General features: G+C 35.1%; 3 protein-coding genes across 4 annotated transcripts; 1 reads left to right on the top strand and 2 right to left on the bottom strand.

Moving 5' to 3' along the window:
• Positions 1–222: 222 nt before the first annotated feature.
• LOC142616771 (3-ketoacyl-CoA synthase 11) lies at positions 223–2,894 on the top strand. Of its 2 annotated transcripts, none has more exons than XM_075789560.1 (2): positions 223–431; positions 1,045–2,894. In XM_075789560.1, the coding sequence occupies exon 2, from the start codon at positions 1,054–1,056 to the stop codon at positions 2,587–2,589; it is 1,536 nt and encodes a 511-aa protein (XP_075645675.1). In that variant the 5' UTR covers positions 223–431; positions 1,045–1,053; the 3' UTR covers positions 2,590–2,894. The 2 variants fall into 2 exon arrangements, with proteins under 2 accessions (XP_075645675.1, XP_075645671.1); XM_075789556.1 differs by having other exon boundaries at positions 226–431; positions 1,048–2,894.
• A 1,729-nt stretch (positions 2,895–4,623) lies between these two features.
• On the bottom strand, positions 4,624–7,808 carry LOC142614949 (putative histone H2A variant 3). The gene is made up of 2 exons (XM_075787599.1): positions 7,393–7,808; positions 4,624–5,232 (listed from the first exon to the last, which is right to left on the bottom strand). The coding sequence occupies exons 1-2, from the start codon at positions 7,501–7,503 to the stop codon at positions 4,936–4,938; spliced, it is 408 nt and encodes a 135-aa protein (XP_075643714.1). The 5' UTR covers positions 7,504–7,808; the 3' UTR covers positions 4,624–4,935.
• A 6,558-nt stretch (positions 7,809–14,366) lies between these two features.
• On the bottom strand, positions 14,367–19,302 carry LOC142619525 (uncharacterized). Its single transcript, XM_075792657.1, has 8 exons — positions 18,657–19,302; positions 17,771–17,906; positions 16,904–16,985; positions 15,905–16,080; positions 15,664–15,801; positions 15,442–15,581; positions 14,904–15,175; positions 14,367–14,790 (listed from the first exon to the last, which is right to left on the bottom strand). The coding sequence occupies exons 1-7, from the start codon at positions 18,772–18,774 to the stop codon at positions 14,913–14,915; spliced, it is 1,053 nt and encodes a 350-aa protein (XP_075648772.1). The 5' UTR covers positions 18,775–19,302; the 3' UTR covers positions 14,367–14,790; positions 14,904–14,912.
• Positions 19,303–19,564: the final 262 nt, after the last annotated feature.

Genomic DNA, 19,564 nt, shown 5'->3' on the forward strand with positions numbered 1-19,564 from the left:
TTTCAAAACCGGATAGCGCCGCCTTGAAGAATAAAAATTTATAAATAAACCAAAAAAAATTAAAATTGAAATTAAAATCCTGAAAACGCGTTGTCTTCGCGGCTTTCCTCTACGGCTTCAAAAAATTCAATAAATTTTGTCTATTCTAGCAATGGCTTTTGTTTGTTTTGGCATTATCTTCTCCACCACCTCTATAAATTTATTCCCACCTCACACCTCGGCCTCGCACAACCTCAACATCCAATAATTTTTTAAAAATTACTTTTATTTTACTATTTTTCCAAACTTTTTTTTTTTTTTAATTATTACCATTTAACTTAATCTTTCTCTCTCTCTCTCTCTGAGGGTCTCGTAAGTATCTCTCTTTTTGTCTTTCCCTTCGGTTGCTCCGAGGAGTTTTCTACGATCTCTGGTGGGATTCGACGTTCAAGGTCTGTTTTTTCGATCTGGGTTTTGCTATTTCTATCTTTGTATGCATGAAATTTTTTTAATTTTTTTTTTGGATTTTTCCCCTCTTTTTTATGGTTTTTTCTTGCTAGTAACTTGTTCAGATTGGTGAAAATTCTGGTCTTTGATGTGAGTTTTGATCTGGGTTTTTTTTGTTAAAGTCTTTTTCTGCTCTTGGCTTTGATAGATGTGTGCAAAATCTATTTTTTTGAGGCCGAATTCTGATCTGGGATTGATGATTGATAGCCCAGTTTGATGTATGTATTTAAATTTTGAAATGATGGGTTTTGCAATAATAAAAATGATAAAAACAAGAAATTATGTATTAATGTTGCAATGTATGTATTTCAATTTTGTAGATTTAGATTTCTCAGAGAGGGCTCACTTTTTAGAAATTCCATTTAGAACCCCTAAATTCAAAATTTTGACTACCATTTCTGATCAAATTTACTATTGAAAGACTGATCAAGTATTTTGGAACATCTTTGTATAGTTCTTAACTTCTTTTGGAATGTTCATTATGTGTGCTTAGAATTGATTGTTAATATGATTTTTTTTTTCCTGGTATTTGATCTCACCCAATCGTTGAATGTCTAGCAGGAAAGAATGACAGAGCCAAAATCAAATGTGTCCTTGAACCCGTCATCATCATCGCGAAACCTCCCTGATTTCAAAAAATCAGTTAAACTAAAATATGTGAAGCTTGGTTACCATTACCTCATCACCCATGGAATGTACCTCTTCATCACCCCTCTCGTAGTCCTAATTGCCGTGCAGCTCTCAACATTTTCATTCCAAGATCTTTATGATCTTTGGGAGCATCTCCAATACAATCTAATCTCCGTGATCATCTGCTCAACTCTTCTTGTTTTCTTGTCCACCGTGTACTTTGTCACTCGTCCTCGTCCTGTATACCTTGTCAATTTCTCTTGCTACAAGCCTGAAGAGTCTCGGAAATGCACCAAAAGGATCTTCATGGATCAATCTCGGCTGACTGGTACATTTTCAGCGGAGAATCTTGAATTCCAGAAAAAGATCCTTGAGAGATCTGGCCTCGGTGATTCTACTTACCTGCCAGAGGCTGTTTTGAATATTCCTCCAAATCCCTCCATGAAAGAAGCTAGAAAAGAAGCTGAGGCTGTGATGTATGGTGCTATTGATGAGCTTTTTGCCAAGACCTCTGTCAAGCCCAAAGACATTGGCATTTTGGTTGTGAATTGCAGCTTGTTCAATCCGACCCCATCTCTTTCTGCCATGGTCATCAATCACTACAAGCTTCGGGGTAACATAGTTAGCTACAATCTAGGTGGGATGGGTTGCAGTGCAGGTCTTATTTCAATTGCACTTGCTAAAGATCTTCTTCAGGTCCATCCCAACTCCTATGCATTGGTCATCAGCATGGAGAACATCACATTGAATTGGTATTTTGGAAATGACAGATCAAAGCTCGTTTCAAATTGTTTATTCCGAATGGGAGGAGCGGCGATACTACTTTCTAACAAAAGCTCTGATAGAAGAAGATCCAAATACCAATTGGTACATGCTGTTCGTACCCACAAGGGTGCAGATGACAAGTGCTTTGCCTGCGTCACCCAAGAAGAAGACTCCAATGGGAAGGTTGGTGTTACATTGTCAAAGGATCTTATGGCAGTTGCTGGTGATGCCCTGAAGACCAACATCACCACTTTGGGGCCTCTTGTTCTGCCAATGTCAGAACAGCTGCTATTCTTTGCTACATTGATTGGGAAAAAACTATTCAAGATGAAGATCAAGCCTTATATTCCAGATTTCAAATTAGCTTTTGAGCATTTCTGCATTCATGCTGGAGGAAGAGCTGTTTTGGATGAACTGGAGAAGAATTTGCAACTATCTGATTGGCATATGGAACCATCAAGGATGACACTCCACCGATTTGGCAACACCTCAAGCAGTTCTCTGTGGTATGAATTGGCTTATACAGAAGCAAAGGGAAGAATGAAGAAGGGAGATAGGACATGGCAAATAGCTTTTGGTTCAGGGTTTAAGTGTAATAGTGCTGTTTGGAAGGCTCTAAGGACCATAGACCCAGCAAAGGAGAAGAACCCTTGGATGGATGAAATTCATAGGTTCCCAGTGGATGTTCCAAAGATATCAGCAATCTAATGAAAAAAAAATGGTGAATTTTGGCACATGGTGTTGGCTTTCGCGAATGGAGAATTCTTTTTTTCTTTCTCTTAACTGAGCTGTTGGATTCATTTCTACTTTTCATATCTAGATTTGGGGACTTGATTGTGCTTGTACGGCTGTGGAGTGGTAGTCTTGGGATGAGATGACGTTTGCATATTTTCATTGGATAAATTGATGTTCATGGGGCAAATTATGTTTTTGGTATTTTCTTAGGATCTAAGATTGAAATTAGAAGTTGGAACTAATTATTTCTAGTAATAACATCTTTGACTTATGCATTTTGTCCCTACTTGCATCTTCGCTAAGTTTTTGCTTTGTTGCATCGCCATATGTAGAACAACTTGAAAATTGGTTTTTACCTTTTACTAAAAGACCTACCCAACACTAGTACTTGCAGCTGTAGTTAATAAAAACCAGCCATGCATTACATCCATTTGCACAGTGCTGTGCGCAGTGGGAAAGCATTCTCATAGGCCACAGACTGGGTACTGGCTACTGGCTAGTGATCCTCTTCATGCAATGTTTCTCTTCCTCTTGTTACGGCTTTCACATCTCACCCCCTTCATATCCTTTTTTAAATCTAATTGTGGCTAGTCAACTTCAAAATTCTTCTGCATCTCACTAGCTATAGATCTCTTTCTTCTTCTTCTTCTTCTTCTTCTTCTTTTTTTTTTTTTCAATGCTGTTGTGACTCGTTTTTTGCACCAATATGAGTTGCTACTCACTATAGTCTCGTGACCCTCTTTGTTATATTGTTTAATATTTTTTTTTTTTTTCATTTTTTGATGAATAAATAAGGAAGCTCGCAGATATAGTCACTGCCCCCAGGTCCATTTAAACCCCTATTCATGAATGGCGTAAACCCACCCGCGCAATAGTAGAACCTGCCCATTACTCAAACACTCAATCTTAGACTCTCAAGATGATGGCCACAAGGATTTCTTAACCACTAAGCCACTGCTATGGGTGGTTGTTTAATACTTTTTATTCTCTCTCTCTCTCTCTCTCTCAACCAATGCCCATGTATCCAAAATCCTTCTAGAGCATCAACTCCCAATTCCTTAATCAGAAATTGGCATGCCATTGAACATGGCTGTGGATGACTTGATGGAGTTTGGTAGCAGTGGTGCGGTTGTTGTGGGTAGGCTTCTCGGTCAAGAGGGAGAAAGCCAACGAGGATTCAGTCGTAGAACATGTGACTTATAATGATTATAGGGTGATTAGACAGTCAGAATGGGAGGAGGAAGGTTCGGCGATGAGGGAGACCAAGGAGGAGAGTAAGTAATTCAATAGTGATGGAGACCAAGGAGAAGAGTAAGTAATTCAATAGTGATGGATAGCACAGTTTGTGTGGATGGCTTGGATGTTGCTCATGGGTGACTTTGAACGGCATAGTTTGCATTGGTTTCATGGAGGTTGGTGATGCCAGTATGTTGTGCCTAGGACGGTTGAAACTAGTTGGATATTTTTATTATCAACTTTTTTTATTTTTTTTGATAAGTCAAAAATGGTTGGATAATATAAAATATAATAATAAATAGATATGAGGAAAGGATAGAGAGATTAATGCGGGCCCATTCAAAAAGTTAGATAGTTAAAGTAGAAAGAAAAATAAAAAATAAAGAAAGTTATCTTTACTTAATTTGACGAAGTGTGCATACTATGCTAAGACCTTGATGATGAGGACTTTACCGCAGTCCTCAGAAGGCAATAGAAAGTGAAATAGTGGAATCTTCCGTGAGACATTTCCATAAAGCACATGATTTATAGGACTACACGTGAACTCTCACATCACCAAGGTCAGACATCAACAATAACAAAACGCTAATATAGAACCTACGCCTACAGCAAATGGTATAGTAAGTTTCACGTGAATCAAGGAATTACACGATTTCAATCTACTATCATCATATGAGAGATTAAAGCTTTCATTTAGCGTTAGCCAATTCCTGCTGACTAATCTGTGCAAGATAAATAATCGAGCAAAACCAATACAATGGAACAAACAGATGCAATCCAAATGTCCCAAAGGAATTCGAATTAAAGATAGTAATTGATACTACACAATACCCGAATGTCTAAAAGTCAGCCTAAGATTAAAATAAAATGTCAGACAATGACATTATCCACAACACATATAATCAGAAACATAACTAGTTCAGAAACAAGGAGATCAAGCATGAACAACAATGATTTGAACACACAATTGTAGACCCTGCTTCCAAAGAAAGAAGAGAACAGAAATCCATGACTCAAGTACCACGAAGGAGCATCTATTCCTAGAAAGTTGGCAAATGTAAGCAGCCATAATCCATTTGTAATCTAGTCCTTGGATGACTTGTTGATAAGTGATTTGTGGATGTGAGGGATCACACCTCCACCTGCAATGGTTCCTTTGATGAGAGTATCAAGTTCTTCATCACCTCGGATTGCAAGCTGCAAATGCCTGGGAGTGATACGCTTGACCTTGAGATCCTTACTTGCATTGCCAGCCAACTCCAACACCTCTGCAGTCAAATACTCTAAGATTGCTGCAGAGTAGACTGCAGCTGTTGCTCCTACTCTCCCGCTAGATGTGGTCCTCGACTTCAATAGACGGTGGATCCTACCCACTGGGAACTGCAATTATTCATTACAGAAGAAATCACAAAAGTCAGAAAACACAGAGTATACTTTCCAATAGAATCACAATGTCTAACATCAGTACCTAATGATTAATCCATAAAAAACAAGTCCCTGCTTTGCTTTCAAATTCCACTATCTCAGAAGTCAAACTAAGTTTTCATAAAAAGTAAAAATTGATTGACAAATATTTGATATGTTGTCACCACAAATTACAACACTATTCAAGCAAACATTGAAGTGATCACAAATTACAACATTATTCAAGAAAACATTGAGGTGAAGAAAGGAAGAGAAGAGGCAAGCAGTCCAAGTAAAAAGCAGATGAAAGGACGGCTGCCTACATTAAATACATGCAAACCTAACCACTCAATAATGTTAGTTTCAGCTTGTCTATTATCCAGCATTGCATTATTTTCTTGGACAGTGAAAAACACAGCACCAATCCCTTCCCCATGTCCAGAAGAAGCAAAGGGGACTAGAGTGAAAACTAAGCCCACCTCCAACAACATACACTGATCTGCTGAGCCTAACTCAATTCAAGTAGGCCCATGAGCTCTAGCTCATATTGCACATCCTCCCGGACCTCCCCTATTTAAATACAGGGTGGAGAGCAAAATTGTGAGTTCAACACCCAATAGGTGCATGTGTAACTTTAAATTTTATAATTATAAGTGTCCCAGGTTTCTCTGGATATTACTTAGTTTATATGCATAAAGTCAATCAACCCTCAGTCCATGTCAAGGACTACACATTAGCTGCAGAAACCAGCATGATACAAATAAAACTTATTACAAAAAATTGTTGCCAAGGTTCTGCAGATATATATATAAGGTAAAAATAAATTTATTGCAATGAGACTACTTCATGAAGAAATACATGAAGTAGCCTAAGGAATTACAAACAGAAAAATATCTACATATAAATAGACGAATAGACTCTATAAAAGATAGAACAAAGTTAGAATATGTGAGACCCAAAGCGAAAGACATGATACATAATCGCCATTGATGACATAGCAGAGAAACACATATAATGAAAATGTTATTCTTCATTGTTACAATCCTCAAGTACAAAGATGTAAGTCGTTTACTCATTTCAAACAGTGTATCACATCTGCCTTACTCGTTACAAAATCATCAAGCCCTGTGGCTACCACCAAAATGCAAATCAAGTTTTAAAGTTAACAACTCAAATATCATACGGAGCCACTAAGCACAGAAGTCACCATAAAATTGCATCAAAAACCATAAGCATATATAACAGGTCAATCTTACCAACACTTGGACTTTTTCTTTTAATAAATTCAAATGATACTCTTAGCTCATCCACTCTTCCAACGAGTAATTCTTTGTTAAAAAAAAAAAAACATTATTTACAAAAGCCTATATGACTTATAATATGAGATATGCATATTTTGGATTGCAATAGTATAGTTATTCTTATTCACGCTAATCATCATCATAACATAGATTTACCCTACTATTTGGACATCTACTCAGACAAACATGCAATTACTCGATTGAAAATAATAGTAGAGGAAAACAGCTACTAAAAATAAAAAAAAAAACTGGTTTTACTCAAAAAAGATTTATTATTATTATTGAAGATTGGTAAGCTACACACGAACTTAATGCCTTTTCAAGCCACGAAGGCACTCTCCAGCCACAATTGTGAGACAAGAAAACGGATTAATCAAATAGCTATTTGCATACACATCACAAATGATAGACTAATAATAGATTTCTGAAAACAAAAAGTATATATAAAAAAAAAACCCCTTAAAAAGAAAAGAAAAACGTTATGAAAAGAATTTTAAGGGAATTTTAAATGTTCCACGTTCCAAAAACAAACCCTGTTTGGTTCCTAGTAAAAACTAAAGCCAGCAAATTTTTAAATTTTATATTATATTTATAATTTTGTTTTGCTGTTTAGTCCCCAAGGAATGAAATATCACCAAACCCAAGTCATCAAACAATCTCTATAGTATTTTTCAGGAACCAAACAGTGCACAAAGCAAAACAAAGCGTCCTAAAGCCCTACGTTTAACAACTAATTCGATTCATTAGGGGGGGAAAGAGGAAGTGTAAAATTGAAAGAGAAAAACAGAGAGAGAGAGAGAGATCTGAAGAGTGAAGAGGAGAGAGGAGAGAGGACCTGAAGGCCGGCACGAGAGGAACGAGAGATGGGTTTCTTCTTGCTGTCTTTGTCCTTGTTGGCCGCTGCCCCCTTTCCCATAATCAAACCCTTTGCGCCCTTTCCCGACATCTTTCTTTCTTTCTTCTTCTTCCTTCCTTCTTATTTTTCCCGCCAACCCCTTAAGGTTTTTAAGAAAAAAGATTTGATTTGTTTAAGGAAAATTGGACGAGGTAAATTGGCTGGGATGGATTGGGAACACAAAACAGTCGGGGGTACTAGGAGAGAGGGAGAGAGAGAGAGAGAGAGAGAGAGAAGAGGGGTTTCGGTTTGGTTTAGTTTGGTTTGGTTTTGGTTTGGTTTGAGATTGGGAGAACTGAGAAAGGTTGCTTCGTTGCTGCTAATAACCAATGATATACTATATAATCGGGTACTACTGCTCCAGCCTCCAGAGGGTTTTGTTTTATTTATTCACCATTTTTACAAAACTAACCCTAGTCTTTTCCGCTTATTTACGATACCATACTCTTCTGCTACGCTATCAGCCTATCCCATATGCTTATCTCCTTTCTTTTCTCTTTTCTTTTCTTTTCTTTTTTTTTTTTTTTTCTTTTTCCTTTTTTTGTTGGAAAACTAAAATAGTTGACCCCGACCCCTCAAACGTCGTAACTAAAACAATCCTACTGTGTCACTACTAACTTATTTCACGATACTAAAGAGCTGTGTTTAACTTCTCTTACCGACTAATTAAATACAATGTAAAATTTAAAAATTATTATTACTTATTATTATATATTTAAACAACAAGAGATATTTAATTTTAAAAGTACTAAAGGTGTATTAAACTTTATTTTTTTAAACCTCTTTCTTATGACTTGTTTTATTTTTTTTTAAATAAGTTTTTGAATAAATAATTCTTTCTTGGATTTTTTTATTAAAAAATTTTATAATTAATATCGTTGCTTAATCCAAACTTAATAAGAAGCAGTGGCGGCTCTAGGATTGTTTCTCAGGGTATTCCTTGGTGGGCTTACTCTGTTACAATTTTTTTTTCTTCAGATTTTCTATTACAATCTTTTATTTTTTAGATTTTAGTTCAAATTTTTTTTTAGCTTTTTCTTTTTGCTGGAAAGCAATGTTATGAATACCGTTTTGGACCTTGTTTCGGTTTGTTTAGTGGAACGAAATATTTTGGTACCGATCTATTTCGATGTACCGTTTCAGGGTGTTTCGGGATTTCTAAAAAAAAATAAAAAAAAAAATATTTATATTTTCTTATACAACATAAAATTATTGATCCAAATAAGTAAAACTCAAATAAACAAATCATTAGTTTTTCTTTTTTGACACTCGAATCATTTAGTTATTACATAACAATTTTTGTTTTAGAATATTAAAACATAAATATGTAATTGAATAATGAAAAACAACAATAAAAAATAGTACAATAAGAGTGTATATATGTATATCATATTGGGAAGAGGCAAGACCCAATAAATAAATTTGAAATCAAAATCTTTTGTTAGCTTTTTGAGTTTTGTCATTTCCAAAGCTTTGTCATGTGGGTGGGGTGAGCAAGCTAAAAGTCTAAAAAGCAAACTAAAGAAAAAACTTGACAAAGCAAAAACTAGAGTAAAAAAAGAAAGAAGAGATAGACTAGTAGAACGTTTGAGACGAAGCAAAGAAGAAGAAGAAGCCGACCTTTGCGATAGTTGGATTTGTTTTTTAGGCGTTTGACGCAAGTAATGACATGCTGTGCTGATAAGTTTGTCAGTTTAAGAGTTTTTCTTTTTTTTTTCTTCTAAAAATTGGTACCAGCCAAAATATAACAAATAATCTACTAAAATTTAATTTTATTGGCATAAAATTTTTTTTTAGAGTGTTCCTAATTTTTTTGAGGGTGTTCCTAATTTTTTTTTATAGGTAGATAAATAAATTTTTTTTATTATATATATATTAAAAAAAAAAAAGAATTCAGGTCAGGGTGGTCCTGGGACCACCCTGACCTATATGTGGCGCCGCCACTGATAAGAAGTGAAACTCTATCTCTCTAACAAGTCCAACTTAAACTCAAACATATTATTTTTTAAATAAAATTATTTTTGTTTAATTCAAATTTAAAAAAGAGTGAAACTTTATCTCTCTGCAGCAGTAGAGCTAAATAGCTATATAGCTATTTTAGCTTCACTCAAACCCAAAAAAACCCTCCTACAGCAGTGGAGGCAAAGCTAAAAATTTTTAGCTTTGTGCTACAGTACTCATGTATCAATACATGAGCACTGTAGCTGAGAGCTATAAAAAATAAAAAGATAAATTTTTTTATTCAGCTTTGGGATTAAAATAATAAACGTTGGCTCTTTTATTCACGCTCCCCTCTCTCTTTCTCTCTCACAGTCACTCTAATCGGAAGCTCTCAACTCTCTCAAGTTCACTCTCCCAAGCTCACCGCCGTCGATGCCGTCTTCAACGTCAGTTGAGACCCACGCCGATCAGCTGAGACCCACGCCAATCAACCCTCTCGGCCTCAGCCCACGCCGTCCAAGCTCTCAACTCTCTCAAAACTCTCTCAAGCTCACCGCCGCCGGCCCTTGCCGTCTTCAACGTTACCGTTCCACCAGCTAAGACCCACCGTCGATCAACTGAGACCCACGCCGATCAACCCTCTCGGCCTCAGACCCATGCCATCCAAGCACTCAACTCTCTCAAAACTCTCTCAAGCTCACCGTCGCCGGCCCTTGTCATCTTCAACGTCGCTGACCCACTAGATGAGACCTACCGCCGATCAACCCTCTCAGCCTCAGACCCACACCGTCCCGAGCTCTCAAACTCTCTCAGCGTCACCGACCCACTCTCACCTCTATTTTACCGCCGTCCCAAGCTGCCGATCAGCTCAGACCCACCTCTCTGTTTCACTTCAGGTCAGTTGTCTCTGTATTTGTATTGGACAGAATGTATTGGAAATTTTCTGTGTGCAGGGAACTTTACATTTCTTTTGGCTTTTGATTCAGACCATCCATGAATGGACTGAATGCATTTGTGATGGAATGTATTGGGATTTTTCTATTTGCAGGAATTTGTTGTGTGGTTTTCTTTATCAGTGGGATTAAGCTACTGTCAAATTAAGCATTTATGTTCCATTGTTATAATATTAAGTATTTTAAGTTTTGATATAAATATTAGATTGAGAATTTTCTGTGTGCAGGGACTTTACTTTTTTTTTTTTGGGCTTTTGATTCAGAGCATCCATGAATGGACAAAATATATTTGTATTGGAATGTAGTGAGATTTTTCTGTTTGCAGGAATTTGTGGTGTGGTTTTCTTTATCAGTGGGATTAAGCTACTGTCAAATTAAGTATTTATGCATAATCATGTTCTATTGTTATGATTCTAAGTATTTTAAGTTTTGATATAAATATTCGATTGGGAATTTTCTGTGTGCGGTGGTGGAAGAGTTAGTAGCGGTGGCAGTCGCAATGGTGGAAGAATCGGCGGCGGCGGCAGTGGTGGCCGTGGTGGCAGCGGTAGCGATGGCGATGGCAGTAGCAATTATGGTGGCAGTGGAAGAGTCGATGGTAGCGGTTGCGGATAGTTGTGATGGTTGTTTATTGTAATGGATATATTATTTTATTGTAGTGGATATATTATTTTATTGTAATGTTTATATTATTTTATTGTGTTGAAAGCTAAAATAGATCCACTGCTGCAGCATGTTTTGTAAAGTGAATAGGTAAAATAGATAAAGTAACTTTTTGTGGAGCTAGAGCACTTGCAGCAGTGGAACTAAATAGCTATATAGCTATTTTAGCTCCACCAAAACACCAAAAAGAAGCATGCAGCAGTGGAGCTAAATCTATTTTTTTTTAGCTCATTGCTACAGTGCACATCTATAGATAGATGTGCACTGTTCATGAGAGCTAAGAAAAAATTAATTTTTTATTTTGCGTTCACATTACTTTTTTATTGTGGTGTTTTTATTGTAGTGAGATGTATTATTTTATTGTGGTAGATATATTATTTTATTGTGATGTTTATATTATTTTATTGTGTTGAAAGCTAAAATAGATCCACTGCTGCAGCATGTGTGTAGGAAAAATAGATAAAGTAACTTTTGGTGGAGCTAAATTGCTAAATTTTTAGCTCCACTGCTGTGGATGCTCAAAAAGCTAAATTTTTAGCTCCACTGCTGTGGATGTTCTAATAGGTCCAACTTAAATTCAAACTCATCAATGTCATTTTTTAAAAACAAAATTATTTTTATTTAGTCCAAACTTAACAAGGAGTGAAACTCTATCTCTCTAACAAGTCTAACTTAAACTCAATCTCAAATATTGATTTTTTTTTTTTTTTTTAAACTTGAATAAATCCTATATTAAGATCCTAGACGTGGCTTTATTTGGATAAATATAAAAATCATCAATTATTAATAAAATTCAACTTATTTGGATAATAAAAGAATTCTACTTCAACTTCTTTAAAAAGTAATTTTCGTACATAAACCATCAAACTTTTTTTAGCCGTTTTTTAAAAGATAAAAAAAGCTTGCAATAATTGAAATTATTCTTTTGAATATAACCCATCTTTTTTTTTTTCCTCTATTGTTTAATCTCATATATATATATATATATATATATATATATATATATATATATATATATATATATATATATATATATATATTTGTTTCAATAATTTATAAACAACGAATCATCTTATTTTTTAATATTTTTTGGTCTTTTAGAAGCTTTAATATCTGAATTTTTGAGTTTTTTTTTTTTTTTAGTATTTGAAATTGTCTGACAAATTTTGTGTAAACCATTGCACATTCAAGCAAATTTTTTGGTCTTTTAGAAGCTTTAATTTCTTCATCAAATTGTAACACAAATTGAAATCATGCAATGATGTAATTTTTTAATCAATTTAAGATTTTATTAAATTATTTTAATTTACCTCACAAATATGTAAGTTCTCATGCATAGCACGGGTTAGCGACTAGCATATTTAAAACAGTAAGAGATATCTAGTTTAAAAAGTACCAAAGGTAAGTCAAATTCCTTTTTAAAAAACCTCTTTTTTATGGTTGGTTTTACTTTTTTAGAAAATAAGTTGTAAGGTCACAATTCGCACCCGAACCCAATAATGTTAAGGGAATAGGCCAAAAAGCCCAATACAATGAAATTTGTAGAAAGTGAGCTTGAAACCTAGGTTCTATGGATGTTGGATAACAAAAATAATGGGCTAGATCCCCAATTTACATGCAACGAACCGTTTGTGTAAAAGAAATTCTCCTCGGACGTATGCCGAAGACGGTTTGTATTGCTTTTCCTTATTTTAAAGATAGATTACAATTGAGGGTGGTGTGTACAGTGTTTCTCTCTTTTTTCTCCGATCCCCTCCCTTGAATGCCTTTCCTTTCCTTTTATATCATTCTCCTTCCTCCCTTCATCTTCCACATATAGATCAGATCACTGAACCAAATCCTTGTCTCATCCACCTCCTTCTTGAAATTTTCAAACAATCACTGTAAGGCTGATCCCTACTGTTTATATGTCATTTGCTCATTAATGCGGCCAGAGAGGTTAGTGCAGAGTCTTTAATGCGGTGATAGCAGCTTTCTCTAAGATATTTCTCATTCGTTCTTCCTCTTTATGCCCTCATGGAACACAGTCATCCATAAGACTTTCTAGAATATCATTCTTATCACCATGGTGTACCCTTTAACCTTTACTTCACTTGCCGAGGAGTTGCCCCTCATAGGACTATTTCCATCATCCTCTTTCGCAACAATTTGCTTGTGGGCTTTTAAGTTCGGTATCGTTACTACCACTAAACCTTCCTCGGACAAGTTAATACCCTCGGATCAGGCCCAAGATCCAAGAACAAGCCCTAAACCTTTTGTTCTTATAAGTTATTGAATTAATAATTATTTCTTGGATTTTTTATTAAAAAAAATTATAATTAATGTCATCATTAATACCTTTTTTTTAAGTTTCTTTTTTAAGGAATACTCTTTACATATTTATTTATTGTTGGAGAGAAAAAAAAATAGTATTTAAATATAACAGAGAATGTGATTTTTAAGATAGTCCTTGCAGCTCGAAAACTCTTTTACCTCCAGGCACTTTTAGCATACTACGAGTCTGTTTGGATAGAACTTATTGCTGAAAACTGAAAACACTGTAGCAAAATAATTTTTAAATATGTAAAAAATTACTGTTCATGCTAAAATTACTGTTCATTAGCCTAAAATCACTGTTCATGGCCAATGAACAGTGACAGGCACGCTGAAAAAAAAAAAAAAAAAATCCAAAACGTGGACGCTAGACATTGAATCCAAACGCCCTCTACGTAAGAAGACGTCAAATAAGCTAAAAAGGTGCAGAGGTTAATGTGAATACCTCTTATATTTCGAACGCTAAAATCATATTTTAGATAATCCGCTTGAGTTAAAATTTAAGGATGAATTGTAATTTTTACATAAATTTAATTATTAAAACCTATTATTATACAAGAAGTTGAAGTTTCACTCTTGGAGCTGCGAGAGTGGCACGTTGCAAACTTTCTTGAACAAATCATGCCAATAGACTAATATTTTTCATCTTTAGCGCATGTATAATAATAACAAGACAAAATTTAAGTACAGTCCTTTAAGTGTTGTCCTTTAAGTTTCCATCTTAAAATTCAGTTATGCAACTAATTAACTAAAAAAATCATTTCCATCTCACAAGAAAAAGTTTACATAAAAAAATCTTAAAATGGAAACCGTAAGGAAACTTAAGTTAAGGTACTTAAGTTTTGCTAATAATAATAATAATAATAGTGGGTTTTCATTCATTGATTTGACTGGTCCCCCATCGTTTACCTTCAGAGAAGGATTCTTTTTTTGCTGAATCTTCAGCTATTTGATCATATAAAAATATAAATTCAACCCTATGCCTGCCAGCATACGCATTTACAAATTCACAATTAGAACAAAAATGCATGAGACTCACATGACTGGGTCTAATCATTAAATCTTGCGTCAGCTTTTGCAGTAGAATAAAAAGTATCCAGAAGCCAGGGATTGGCTGTCAATTTTCAAAACCAATAGCCATATCAAAACCAGTGCTAGCATATCACATGTGCCCAATCAATCTAGATGACTTGGTGATGCACTAACCAGGATCTGGTTAATGAAACAGAGATTGGAAAATTAAAATAAATCACAGGCCACAACCCTTTACTATTATCACTGTCTGTTTTCTATTGATTTCAAAAGATTTCCAGAATAAGGCTGTCCGGATGGAGATAGGGCTCAACACCACCTGATCAGCAGTCTTCCATTATACAAACTACCATAACACAAAAATCAATAGAGTGCAGATCTGGCAAGAAAGCTGTTCATCTGGTCTGATCCATATCTCTATGTAATGCAGCATTAACTGAAAAATTGTACCAAAAAAAAAATCAATTCAGAAACTTCAGTCAATATCCATAAGATGAGATACTATCAAGGACAGCATAGCAATATGCCACCAATAAACAAACAAAGTACTTGGCCATGTCACTCATTCACTGCCTCTTCCTTCTCTATGGACTTTCCCTCGTCTGCAATGTGAAATCCTTCAATTTTGCGTGAAACCTCTTCTGCATTTACCTTCACCTTTCCAGTTGATCCATTTGCTGCGAGTGTCTCAGTGTCATCATGAGTCAAAGGGCCTGTCTGCCATATTCTGATGGTTCCATCCTCAGATCCAGAGGCATATGACTCTCCTCCTGGCGAGAAACGCACACAGTGTACAGGACCATGGTGACCCTTATTGCATGCTGCATCCAAATAAAAATAAATCACTACAGCATACATATAAGTAACTCGGCGAAAGATTAACAGATCTTGACATCCTCAGACAGGCCATCCAATCTAACCATACATGCTGTTTAAATCAAAACAAATTAAAACTCAGACTATCAAATAAATAACCACATTGAAAATCAATAAACCCAAAAAAACAAGTATTGAGAAAATCTATCCAATGAAATCACACAACACTAGAATTTTTTTAAGCAGATCCAATTTAAGTTGTAACACATACCAATCTCGTCACCAGTATGAAAATCAAATACACGAATCCACATATCTTCTCCTCCAGCAATAAACTTATTCCCATACTTTGGTTCCAATGAAGCTGATTCTACTGTGCATGGCATATTGTAGCTCTTCACTAACCCAAAGCTTGAAAACAAATAAAAGATCATAAGCCATGAGAGCTGCAATTATGGCACAAGAAACAGACTAAACCTGGCTTGAAACTCACTAGTTTGCATCCCAGAACTTAACAGTAGAACCATCAGCAGTGGTGATATAGCGACCATCTTGACTCACTTCAGCACTGGTCACAGATGACTTGGTCTCAAGTGTTTGGACTATTTTACCACTTCTTACATCCCATAATCTGTTGTAAATTTACTAGAAACTTAAGTAAAATTTAGGCAAAAGACATTAGCTTCATCAAGTAATGGTCAAACAAAAGTGGCTTCAACAGTGCATGTTTATACCTTACACCCCCCATATCAGTACAAGAACTTAAAATTGTCTGATCACTATGAAGCCATGCAACAGTTCTGACTGAACCAGGAGACTTATCAACTTCTCTTGGAGGTGCATCTGGACGATTTAAATCATATATACGAAGGATTTTCTCTATTCCCCCAGTGAGTAAAAGGTGCGTGTCCTGTTCTCAGATTGAAAAATAGAGTGAGATATGCAGAAACACATAATGGGGAAGAAAAAGGCAAACCCAAATTTTAAGTGTCCACAAACAACTATTCCCCATTTCCATGACAGACAACATAAAAATGAGCAACAATGAATGATTCCACCAGAATGACAATAACTATAGTGTAAATGGATCCAACCACTAAGAGGGGGGGGGGGGGGGTAAGCTTTGAGTGTAACAGTTAAACCCCATGTGGTATTGTTTTATGTGTAAGCCATTAAAAACACGAGAAGATAAAGAGCAATTTGCTCACTGATGGGGTTGTGTCTTTTTCCCTAATTAAAGCCGATTGTGTAGGGTAAAAAGTCCAAAAGGCAGTGTTGATCACAACAAATTAGCACATAAAACTTGCACCAACTTGCAGAAAAGTACTAAAGCAGCTCCCTAATCTCACGTCCACCAACAAAAATAGAAGGTATAACAACCAAAATCCAATTAAAGGTAACTCCCTGGAGAGAGATAACCATTGGTAACTATTTTCATATGTACAATAATTGGTGTTTGTGACAAAATTAATATTGCAGTCAATCAGAAATTATTTTCTTGAATCCATTAAGGAATGGTCAATATAGCTTGAACCCTAAAATATATGGGAAAGATAAGGCCCCAAGAAATGGAAATTACTCAGTACTTTTAACTGAGTTGCTCTAAACAAATCACCATACACTAATATTAAGTTTCCTCAAAAAAACTTGGACCTATTTGAAATAACCCAAAAAAAGGAGCGATGATGATAATGAACCACCCAAAAAAAAAAAAAAACTCCCCTCAAATCTACCTCAGAAAAAGCGCAGGCTCGAACAATGTGCTTGTGTTCAAAAGAGTGCAACTCATCTCCTGTTAATGCATCCCACACTTTCCTGCACATGAAATCAAGGCACATAATATAATAACTTTTAATCAACACACAATACTTTTTTTATGAGTAATCAATACACAAAACTTAATGAGACGTGGCATTCATTGCAGTCTTTCTTGTAGATTAGCAAAGTTTATGGCACTATAATGCTGAATATAACTACTTAAACTAAAACCCCACTCATTTATTATTTTTTGGGGGGGATAAATTATTCAAAACAAAACACTCAACTACCAGTAACTCCATGTTTTCTGCTCATAAGATGTAAAACAAACCATCAAGTACAACAGCAGACTTGTCAATCTTCCAGCTTTTAGATAAGTAAATAAAGACTAGAAATGCATGGTCAACATGTTTAAAATACAGTGGAAAATATGGAGAATATCTTTTAAAATGCTGTATGGACAATGCCAAAACCAAAAAAGATACCTAAAGTCTCAACAAAATCACACACAAAATGCTAATATTGCACAGCAATAAAAAATTTGGAAAAGTATCCTGGGTAAGTTGAACGCCAAAAAGTTCCAATGTTTTTTTTTAAATTTTTTATAATTCAATCATCACAACAAGTGGGGTAGGGGGGATTCGGACCCTAATTCTCCTCATAAAGGAGACCAAACAATGCCATTGAGCTTCAAAGCTCTTGGCAGTTCCAATGTTTCAAATAAATTTCTCTTCCAAACATAATTTTCAAAATGATTTTACAGCCACACAGAGTTTAAAGCATTTATCAAATGCATTAAAAGATCAATTAAACATAAACAAGGAAAAAAAATAATCACATACGCAGTAAAGTCTGCAGAACCAGTAGCAGCACGTAAAGCATTAGTATCCAAGCAGCAACTCCACACTGCACCTTTATGTCCTTCAAATGTCCCAATCCAATCTCCAGTCTCTCCATTTCTGAGCATTGGATTAGAATCTGAAAACCACACAAGTAGAACTCAGACCATCACCTCCATTACATTAAATAAACTCTGGAAGAAACATTCATGTATATTTATATGCGTCCTAGGACCACACTTTCATGTCCCATGATTACAATCAGTGTTAATCCATTAATATAACAATATTTTAAATAAAAAAAAATCCCTAATGTAACACTTTATACAATAAAAATGCATACCCAACAACAACAAAGCCTTAGAACCAAAACTATGAAATTGGCTATAGATACTCAACAGACTAATCAAAGTCATTCAGATGTATTCTTCTCCAGCATTCTATTGTATCAAAAATCATACTTTCTATCACCTTCTTAATTAACACTTCCTTTTTTTCTACTACCTCTACTAAAATTATTTTAGGTCATTCTCTACCTATGTTCAATCCCTCGACTTGAGTCAAAGCACTCTTCCTCTCAAAACAATAGCAACACATATAAACAACTTTAAAATTGTTCACAAAACCACAGTTGACACACATATCCATCTACACAACTGAATTACTTAACAGCTAGTAATTCAATATACCAATATCTCATTGCCTAACTAGCAAGATTAGGCAATAACACCGCAATTTGCTATCTTAATCAATAACCCATTGATTCATTATCCAATTTAACATGACCAAAAAAATACAACTAAACAAACAGAACCAGGTTTGTATCTACCTCATCAAAACTCAACATTTAGATAAGAGAAATCAGAAAAATAAAATAAAAAATGCATACCCTTGCTTGCACTGATGAGGAAAAACCCATCTGGAGTAACTGGACTGTAAAACAGATCCACTACCGGCCGAGAATGGCCATGGCAAACCAGCGGAACAGCCACCCTTTTCTTTTCCATCACTTACAATAACAACAATACCAACAAAACCTAAATACTAACAGTTTTAATTTATTTATTTTTTAATTTTCGGGTTTTTGTGTGTGATCTATAATATAAATAATTAAAAAAAAAAAATGGAAACCCTAACCCTAAAAAAATCTACAGGAAATTGGTGCGAGAGAGAGAAATGGCGGTATTTTGAACACAGGTGTGAATCAATCCACACCTCCTAACCCTCAACAATGGCTCTGATATATGATTACAAGTAAAATAGAAATTTGGGATATGAAAAGTTAAGAAAGTTAAAAAACAAAAATTGAAAAATTCTAATATATAAAATAGTATTTGTTAGAGAACAGAGCAAAGTGTAAGAAGGGCTAAGCGCAAAGGAGAAATAGAAGTGGATCTGCTCTTATATAGCCTGCTGACTTTTACTACTTTTTTATTTATTTATATTTATATATTTCAGGTTTTTCCTTCTTCTTTTTTTACTGCTTTTCAAGGATTTTGCTATCGTACATGCGGTACTAGTACAATAGTACTAGGTTTACTAAGCTGATCTGAATCTTGAGAACATATATATGTTCAAAATAACATTAATTTTGAAAAGAATAAAGTGGCATATACCCATAAAATCCGACCTGACTAGTTGAACGCAAAGTAGAATGGGACCTAAGAAACAAGATAGCGCAATCTTCTTGCCTTTTTAACCTTTTTACTTATTAGTTGATGTTGTTGGTTATCCAATCCGGCTATACCTGAATATTGTCTTGGATGGCAGACCATTTTTTTTTTTTTTTGTTGGGAT

The sequence above is a fragment of the Castanea sativa genome, chromosome 1 (genome assembly GCF_040712315.1).
Source record: "Castanea sativa cultivar Marrone di Chiusa Pesio chromosome 1, ASM4071231v1".
Classification (NCBI taxonomy): Eukaryota; Viridiplantae; Streptophyta; class Magnoliopsida; order Fagales; family Fagaceae; genus Castanea; species Castanea sativa.